Source organism: Trichosurus vulpecula, chromosome 1 (genome assembly GCF_011100635.1).
Source record: "Trichosurus vulpecula isolate mTriVul1 chromosome 1, mTriVul1.pri, whole genome shotgun sequence".
NCBI classification, from domain to species: Eukaryota; Metazoa; Chordata; class Mammalia; order Diprotodontia; family Phalangeridae; genus Trichosurus; species Trichosurus vulpecula.
The window spans coordinates 38,409,133-38,419,132 of record NC_050573.1 but is presented as its reverse complement, the minus strand read 5'-3'; the positions used below and the strand labels follow the sequence as shown (position 1 = coordinate 38,419,132).

Sequence of the window (10,000 nt, the reverse complement as noted above, 5' to 3'; positions counted from 1 at the left end):
CTTAAGTCTTTCCAATCGATCATCATTACGATATTACTGTTGCTGCGCACAGCGTTCTTCTAGTTCTGCTCACTTCACTTCGAATCAGTTCAGCGAGGTCTTCCCAGGTTTTTCTGAAACTATATTCTTTGTCGTTTGTTAAGGCACAGTAACATTCCATCATATTCACATGCTATAACCTGTTCAGCCATTTCCCAATTGATGGCCACCCTCCCAGTTTCCATTCTTTGCCACTACAAAAAGAACTGCTATAAATATCTTTGTGCATGTGGGTCCTTTTCCTTTTTCTTTGATCATTTTGGGATGCACACCTAGTAGTGGTATTGCTGGGTCGAAGGGTATGCCCAGTTTTATAGTTTTTGGGGCACAGCTCCAAGTTGTCCTCCAGAATGGTTGGATTAGTGCACAGCCCCACCTGCAGTGCATTCATGTACCTATTTTCCCACATCACCTCCAGCATTTGTCCTTTTCCTTGTTTGTCAATTTGCCAATCTGATGGGAGTAAGGTGGTACCTCAGAGTTGTTTTAATTTACATTTCCATAATTACTAATGATTTAGAGCATTTTTCATGTGATTATTGATGGCTTGGATTTCTTCCTCTGAAAACTGCCTATTCATATCCTTTGGCCATTTACCAATTGGAGAACGGCTCTTATTCTTATAAATTTGATTTCATTCCCCATATATCTTAGAAATGAAACATTTAGCTGGATAAAATGACAACAAAATTCATCTAGAAGAACAAAAGGTCCAGAATATCAAGGGAATTAATGAAAAGAAATGCTAGGGAAGGTGGCCTAGCCATACCAGATATTAAAATGTATTATAAAGCATCAGTCATCAAAACTACTTGGTACTGGCTAAGAAATTGAGTGGTGGATCATCAGTGGAATGGTAGTGTGTGTGTATATATATATATATATATATATATATGTGTGTGTGTGTGTGTGTGTGTGTGTGTGTGTGTGTATACATATATATATATATATGTAGTAGGTATATATAGTATTATAGCAGTAGTCAATGACTATAGCAATCTATTCTTTGATAAGCCCAAAGAGGCCACCTTCTGGGATAAGAATTCACTATTTCACAAAAACTGCTGGGAAAACTGGAAAATAGCATGGCAGAAACTGGGCATAGACTAATAGATTACACCATATACCAAAATGAAGACAAAATGGATCCATGATCTCATAAAGGCTATAAGCAATTTGAGAGAGCAAGGAATAGTTTACCTGTCAGATTTATGGAGAAGGGAAGAATTTATGACAAAACAAGGGATAGAGAGCATTACAAAATGCAAAATGGATAACTTTGATTATGTCAAATTGAAAAATTTTTGTACAAAGCCAATGCAACTAACACTAGGAGGGAAGCAGAAAATTGGGAAAGAATTTTTTACAACCAGTGTCTCTAACAAAAGCCTCATCTCTAAAATATACAGGGAATTGAGTCAAATTTATAGGAATACAAGTCATTCCCCAATTGATAAGTGGTCAAACATATGAAAAGGCAGTTTTCAGAGGAAGAAATTAAAGATATCTATAGGCATATGAAAAAATGCTCTAAATCACTATTGATCAGAGAAATGCAAATCAAAACAACTCTAAGGTACCACATCTCTCCTGTCAGATTGGCCAACATGACAAAAGAGGAAAATCATAAATACTGGAGAGGATGTGGGAAAATTGGAACACTGTTACATTGTTGGTGGAGTTGTGAACTGATCCAGCCGTTCTGGAGAGCAATTTGGAACTATGCCCAAAGGGCTATGAAGATGTGCATAGGGCTGTATCCCAAAGAGATCATGGAAGTGGGAAATGGACCGGTATATACAAAAATATTTATACCAGCTCTTTTTGTGGTGGCAAAGAATTAGAATTCAAGGGGATGCCCATCAATTGGGGAATGGCTAAATAGGTTGTGATATATGATGTAATGGAATACTATTGTGCTATAATAAATGGGGAACAGACAGACTTCATAACCTGCATGATCTGATGCTGAGTGAGGGGAGCAGAACCAGGAGAACATTATACATGAGTACAGACACACAGTATCTGTGATGACTAACTTTGATAGACTTGGCTCTTCTCAGTAATACAAGGTTCAAAGACAGCTCTCCAAAGGACTTATCATGGAAAAAAACTATCCACGTCCAGAGAAAGAATTATGGAGTCTAATGCAGATTGAGGCAAACTATTTGCTCTCTCTCTTTCTTTTCCCTTCTTTTTTGGTTTTGTTTCTTCTTTCTCATGATTCATTCCATTGGTTATAATTCTTCTTTACAGCGGGACTATTATGTAAATAAGTTTAATGTGAAGGTATATGCAGAACCTATATCAGATTACATGCCGTTTTGGGGGAGGCAGGGAAGAGAGAGAGGGAGAGAAAATTTGGAACTCAGAAACTTATGGAACTCAGTGTTGTAAACTAAAAATAAAAAATAAATAAATAATTTTAAAAAGAAATGAAACATTTTATTAAAGAAGCTTGCTACAAATATTTTTCCCAATTTTCTTCTTCTCTTCTGTTTAGTCACAGTTATTTTGTTTATGCAAACCCCTTTTTAATTTAATTAAAATAATTCATTTCACCTCTTTATCTCATTTGTTCATGAGCTCTTACCCTATTGATAGACCTGACAGGTAATTTCTCCCATGTTCTGCTATCCCTTTTATCGGGTCCCCATTTTGAGCTTTTCTTAATATATGGTATAAGTTGCTGGTCTGTGCCTGGTTTCTCCCAGACCGCTCAGCAGCTTGCCCAGCAGTTTTTGCCCTAGTAGCTGGGATTGGAGGGTGCTTTTTGATACAGCATGGTATAATCGTCATGAATTTGCCTTCTGCTAAGCACTAGACAAAGAACTCCAAAGATACAACATGGTTCTGTCTCAGCTCGGCTCTTACAGTTTACGACAGAAGTTCTCATGAGACTCCTTCAAGGGGTCTGCAAGGTCAAAATTATTTCCGTAATAACACTAAGATGCTGTCATTTCTCATATGATAAGCATCAATAGATGCAACAAATAAACAAAGGCTCTTTGGGGGTACGTGCTCAGTAATTTTTTAAGGGGGTAAAGGGGTCCTGAGACCAAAGAGTTTGAGACCTTCTGGTTTAAGAGATGAAGCTGAAAAAGAACCGTCTGTAAAGGCAGAGCGCAAAATGTGGTCTGACTTTATATGGAGATCTCACGTATGTATACTTGACCTGTACTGTCAGCAGGCCAGAGGTGGAAGGACCGAACTTGGAAGACACTCTCATTCCCTCTGACACTTCCCATTAGAGAATTTGGTCTATTTGGAAGCAAGGCTCAGCATATGAGACCCCTCTCCTCCCACAAGGGGGACACTCATAGCAGCGAGCCAAACACTGAACTGGAAAGACGTGTCAGGACCCCCAAGGAACTGGGGCTGCTTTAGCCGCAGGGTTGGCCTGTGTCAGAAGAGATCGGCCGCCATCTGCCGGACAAAGTGATGCTTTGCTGGACGGTGGAGGAAGGAGCCCAGGAACGGAAGTCCAAGAGGAGGAGAAGCTCCTGATGGCCCCCACCCCAGGGCATGACCACACCCAGAACCCATAGAGGCCTCCAGAGCTGGGCCTGCAGAGTGATGTGTGGCTTTGAGCTGTGAACGAACCGGTTTGTTCCAAGGGGATGAAGAATTGCAGCTAGCCCCCTGCAAAGCTTTCACACCAAGACAAAAGCCAGGGTGGTGACAAGAGCCAAGTTTACTGCTTTTGTGTGCTGCGTGGCCATCTCCACAGCCCCAGCCCAGGGCCACATTTCTCTGTGTGAGCCTGACACACAGCTGACACACAGCTCAAACAGGATGTTATTCCTCTGTAGTTGCTGACCCAGCTCCTCACCCACCACATTCTGACGGATGGATAGAAAGGCCGCTTCAGGGCCCTTTTTCTGAAGATGTGACAGACACCTAAGTCAGCTGCCCTGGATGCCTTCACAGTCATCCCTCTTTCTCCTTGGCCCTCCAGTTAGACATAGGGTGCTTATAGCGCGCTGCCCAATGCCCAATCTGGTCAGATTAACTAAATCATTATCTTTATCGTTCCTCCAGAAGAATCTCAATGAGAGTGTTTTTCCTATGCTGAATTGTAGCTGTCACCTGCTCTGGAAGTCAGTAATATTGCTGTTTCTGGAGGTCAAATGAAGAAAGCATTCTAGGTGGAATTTATTGGTCTTTCTTTTAGGCTTTCTGGGTTTTCATTAGTATCAGAGGAAAGGCTCCCAGCGTGGAAATTCCCTCTACCACCACAGATCACTATCTCATCTGCAGCTTATAATCCCAGAGATATCTGACGCTGAGTAATTTGCCCGAGTTTACACAACTAACGTGTGTCAGAAGCAAGATGTGAGCCAAAGCTGTCTGACTCCAAGGCGTAGCCTTCCACGCGCTCCCTTCGGTGCTTCCTTCCACGCGCTCCCCTCAGTGCTTCCTTCCACGCGCTCCCCTCGGTGCCTATGTCTGGATGGTCGGTGCTGGGACAGGGGAATGGTTTCCTTTTCCAAGGTGACCCTGACTTGTTCCATGCGTATCTGGACACAGGCCGCCCAGCTGGCGTATGCCGTGCAGCAGAATGCATCTTAACCCGTACACATCATGAAGGTGAGAGATGGAGGCCACACGACTGAACCATTACAAGGAAGGCACAGAGCAAACGTCATCACCATAATCTCCAATATTTATGTAAGCACTTTGCAGTTATCATCTCATTTGCTCCTCACCACAACCCTGGGAGGAAGGTGCTGCTATATCATCTCCATTTTACAGATGAAGAAACTGAAGCAGGCAGAGGCCCAGTGACTCGCCCAGGGTCTCACAGCTGCAAATTATCTGAGGCTGGATTTGAACTCAGGTTTTCCTGACTCCAGACCCAAAGCTCTATGCACTATGGCGCCCCCTAGCCGCTCATCTTGTCCAACTTGAGAGGTCACACATTCTGTACTCACGCTCTCCCTACTTTTCCTGTGTTTCTCTTGGTCTAGATTGGGTCTAGCTAAACAGCTTCAAGGGTGTATGTTCATTGCTACATTTCCCAAGAATGACCATTCTGGGACACAGGTGCCCTTTCTGGACGGTCAGGGTGGAAACAAATGCATAGTATCTATTTTCAATCTAAATTAAGATTTCATTTCATGTCCTGGGAGGGCCAAGGTAGGTACTGAGGTCCTGCAGGATTCTTTTTCCTTTGTCTGTGCATGTGTTATTTGTTGGCTCACCTCTTGACTGTCATCAGGCAATTATAGAAGTTAAGGTTTTGTTTTCAAGTACAGACATGCCTGATTTAATGTAATCGATATGTTACTGAAATGTTCCATGTGGCTTTTTTTTTGATCTGGACATGTGGTTTTATTGGTGTGAATTCACAGTGTTAAAATCACTGCCAGGAATGCTGATCACAGGATCATGGAGTGAGAGCCAGAAGGGGCCTCAGAGGCCCCCTAGTCCAGCCCCACAGCTTTAACAGGCAAGAAACACAGAATATCACAATTTCTGAAGCATCAAAACGTCAGGCTGCCCAGGAGGTAACAGAGAAACCAGGAAGGGCAGAAAGGGTCTACAGCTCTGCCTACAAGAAGTGGCCAGAAGAAGAGGAGTGCCAATGGGGCCAGAGGGCCAGGCAACAGATGGGCAGCCCCATGGCACCCCATGAAATGCTAAGACCTAAAAGAAAGCCTGTAGCACATTGACTACATTATCCATGGAGGGTTGGGGGAGATTGAAGACACGAATCTCATCGGTGAAAAGGTACCGGCTGTCTCAATTTGTGCCATTGCGAGAACTGGGCACGTGGATGACCTGTGCGGCTCCGGGTGGCTCCCCCTTAAAATGGGCCCCAGGCCCAAGGCAAGTTGTTCTCGAACCAAGGGCTGCTTGGAGAGGGGTGGTGTCATGGAGCTGTGGATGCAGCATACAGAGCCTCCTTTTATCCAGGCTTTGGCTTTTATGGTAAACACTTTTTTAACCAGTCCCTTTCACAAGTGCTCTATTTTTAGCTAAATAAAGAAGCTTTAGTTGGCTGTGACCTTGAACATCCATTGTATCCATTCTTACAATCAGCCTCTTGGCAACAACTTTTTTTGTCAGCTGTGGGCCTAAGGAGCAGAGCTGAAGTTAGATTTTAGACATGGGTCCATCTGTAGGAACTAGGTTCTGATGTCTGTTGTGAGTGATTCTAAGAGAGAAGGGCTAGGAAAATGGTGACTTGGTTGTCCTGGAGAAGGAGGTTCTGACATCCTCTTTTTTCTTTTAAACCAATAAAGGCCTTGGTAAAGTCATTAAGCTTAAATCTAGCTGCCCATTCCCCCCAGCTCTGAGATTTCAGTGTTTGTTAATGGAGACCGTCCATTTTAAAGCTGTAAAAGCTCTATTAACAAAAGGCCCCAGTACTTGGGAAAGGGTCTCTTATCTCACATGGTCCTTTGTCAATCAATAAGTAAGCACTTAGGCAGTGGGATGATGAAATAAAGCTCTTATCTGCCTGAACCTAGGTCTTCAGACCAGAAAGCTTGGCAGCTGCCAGGGACGCCTGTGTCCCATGATGTCAGTGAGCTGCTCCCTTACAAATGAGCCTTGGCCCAGCAGCCTCCCTGGTCAACACGACCTTCACTCCAAGGAACAGTGAATTCTCCCCTAGCTGGAAGCAGCATCCCAGTTCTGCTTACCGGGAAAAACCACCATGGCAGCATCACACCTGTACAGTACCCAGGACTTCAGGTGGCACACGGTTCCATCATTCTCCCATCAGAGGCACATTCTGCCTGTGAGCTGATTGGGAGAGAAGGCTTCGATTGGCTGCCAGCTGAAGCCATTCACCCGAGAGTGACCGAGGCATTACCTGTCTGGGATGGGAACAAAATATTTTCTCTGATTCTTTGAGTTCACTCCCTTAAGCCTAAATGTTGCTGTTCCCATGGCAACAAGTATCCAACAATCAGAAAGCATCACGCCCTGTTTGGGGGGCTCTGACATCTGTTCCATAGCAACAGACCCAGAAGTTATAGCCTTGAGCTGGTTTGTTAACCCCCACCCAGGCTGGAGCTGGAGCTGCATCGGAGATGTGTCCTTCAGACCTCACTGGCAGACTGTTGGAGGCTCCTGCGGCCTTCAGCAGGGCTTTAGCACCACAAGAGCCATCTGATACTGGGTGATTCCTCTCTGATTTCCTTTCAAAGGGGGAACAGGTCCAAAGTACCTTGGGGCAGCCTTGTTAAGGTAGAAATTGTTACCTAAGACAAGTTTGCAAGGAAAGCCATCGATCGATCGTCACTTTACAGTTACATTAAGACTGTTTATACTGGGTCCCTTTTGCAGCCATTTACCTCATTATTCTGGCAGTTCTCTGGGAAGGAGGTTGTGTGTCCCCATTTTATCAAAATACACAGTTGTAGAACTTGACTTTGTCAGCTCTGGGAAGGAGGGACTCCGGCCTGAGCTCCTGGGTTCCTTTGCATTGGATGCTTCTCACTGTCCTAGCTGTGCACACAGAATTCATGTTTCCAGGTAATTCTCCCTTCAACTTTGAGGCCCTCCCCCCTCTCCCCCTGCCTCACATCTAGTCAGGGGTCTTCGTGGATGGAGCTTTCTGTCTGCCTGCCTCTGACCATGGTGGGTGTTCACTTGCAGGTCATCTGGATGTCAGCATGGCAGCCTCAAACCTGGAGAACCAGTTGCACAGTGCCCAGAAGAACCTGTTGTTCCTTCAACGGGAACACGCCAACACCCTGAAGGGCCTGCATGCTGAGATAAGACGCCTGCAGCAACACTGCACAGGTAGCGTGGCCCGGGCATCCTGGGGTCTGCGCTACACAGGGGGCCTCTGAGGCCATGCTGGCAAATGGGGCCAGGATCCTGAAAGCTCCCAGGGCTGGGGAGGCCAGGAAAGAGATGTGCCCACGGCCTTAGCACCGAGTCCCACAGCCTTCTCACATGGCACCTGATGGACCAGCAGCTGTGCTTGGCTTAAGTAGCTCTAGCTCACCTGGCCATATATTATAGAAAAAGCACGGAGAAGAGGGAGTGTGGCCTTGCTGGTCCATTTTGCTGCCTCCTACCAGCTAATATTATGGGCTGCCATCAGTGTGGACTAAGACCCCGTCATAACTGTGACCCACTGTGTTACCCATCGTGTTTCAATCCCATAATTAAATGATAAACACGGCAAGGTGTAGAAATCAGTTCTGGGCAGCCGGTACATTTAAAGAACGAGTTGAAAAACTCATTGAAAAAGAGTTGGGTGTTGTGTTTGCGGCAGTGGAGAGCTTTCTTTTCAGATCTCCTGAATTTTAAGCTCCCTCCCACCTGGCTCAGCCACTTTGTTGACGTTGTTTGGGCTGTGTTTGATTCTTCATGACCCCATTTGGGTTCTGTTGGGGTTTTTGGGGGGGTGGGAAGCAAAGAGTAGTTTGCCATTTCCTTCTCCAGCTCATTGCATAGATGAGGAAACTGAGGACAAGAGGGTTAAGTGACCTGTCCAGGGTCACACAGTGCTAATAAGTGTCTGAGGTCATATTTGAACTCAGGTTTTCCTGACTCCAGGCCCAGCAGCGCTCTGTCCACTGCGCCACCCAGCTGCCATAGAGTCAGGGACTTTCTGACAAGAGCTGGCTCGTGAGAATATTTCCTGAGTCATCACACCTGGAATAGATAGTTGCAACTTCCCGTGATGATCCAGAATTAACATACAGCATTTTTTGGTTTTTTTAGATTTAACATATGAGCTGACACTGAAGAGTTCAGAGCAGGCAGGTAAGAACCCTGATGATGGTGGTTTTCTTGGTGTAACAGCGACCCCTGTTGGTCTAATGTCCTTCTTTCACAGTTTATATTCATAATTGACTCATGCCGCCAAACCTCACTGCCTCCCTTCCAGAGTCATAGGATTCAGAGTAGGAAGGGATCTAAGAGATCAGCTACTCCAGCCCCTCTCATTTTACAGAAGAGAAAACTGAGGCACCAGAGGCTAGCTGACTTGCCCAAAGCCAGGTAGGAAGTAGCACAGCTGGGCTTTGAACTGAGGTCAATACAATGTGCCCACTGCTTTTTCTCCCATACTGTACTCATGGCCCCTGCAGAAAACCCACTGCTTAGAGGTCTCCAGTGACTTCATCCCATGAGGGCTCAGTGACCCCACCAAATATATTTGTTAGCAAGTAGCCCATGTGGGACCCAGCCACCTCAGCTGCCCTGCTCAGGCACAGGACATCCACACTACACCTATGCCAGCGGGCCAGGCATTCCCTAAAACCCCTGTCCATCCATCTCTAGGTGGGTCCTTTGGTTCTCGCTGATTTAATGGTGCTCATCCCCATCTTTGGCCAAACGTAGAAAAGATGCCCCTTGGTGCAGGAGCCCCAGGAGGTCCTGGCTCACACATCTCATGACCAAATGGATTAGGGCCCCCCAGTTGCCAGAACCAAGTGTTCCAAACAGTCCATCCCCCAAGGCCTGGTGATTTGATGAAAAAAGGAAAAAAAGAACAAACCCACTAGAGAATATGTGTCCTGTTCAAGATCACTTTTTTCAGCTTCTCAGAGTGACATCATTTATGGGCCTAGCTCATTTCCACTCATTTTCAGTGCATCACCAAGTACTCATTTTTCCACTTAGAGTAATCACATTATAGCCTCCCAAGCCTTTTGTTCCCCAGGCATGGTTTTAAAAAAAGACGTGAATTAATCTTGAGAGTGGTCTGATTACAGGAGCATCACCAGAGGAAGCTCTTCAGGTCCTGCCCCCACACCCCTCATTGTCACATTGACCCCCACACTGAGGCTGTGTTTCAGAAATCTCAAAGAGCAGAGTTTCCACTCTGAGAAACTGAGTCCTGTGTGATCAGGCTTTAGAAACGAGCTGCGAGAAACCACCCCTTTGGAATGACTTTCCTCTAGGGGAGAGCCCCACATCATGTAGCCAGCATGCTCTTCCTGGGACTGGTCCCTCGGGACAAGGAGGGGAAGAGGAGAGGTGGCAGGTG

At 45.6% G+C, this 10,000-nt stretch overlaps 1 protein-coding gene across 2 annotated transcripts in view; it reads left to right on the top strand.

Annotated features, from left to right (window-relative positions):
• The window catches only part of CCDC92 (coiled-coil domain containing 92), a 44,965-nt gene that overhangs the window by 30,970 nt on the left and 3,995 nt on the right, over positions 1 to 10,000 (top strand). For both annotated transcript variants that reach the window (XM_036736216.1, XM_036736210.1), the window contains exons 2-3: positions 7,651 to 7,797; positions 8,731 to 8,772. In XM_036736216.1, the coding sequence (XP_036592111.1) occupies positions 7,668 to 7,797; positions 8,731 to 8,772 (172 nt within the window). In that variant the 5' untranslated portion in view covers positions 7,651 to 7,667. The remainder of the gene's footprint in view (positions 1 to 7,650; positions 7,798 to 8,730; positions 8,773 to 10,000) is intronic.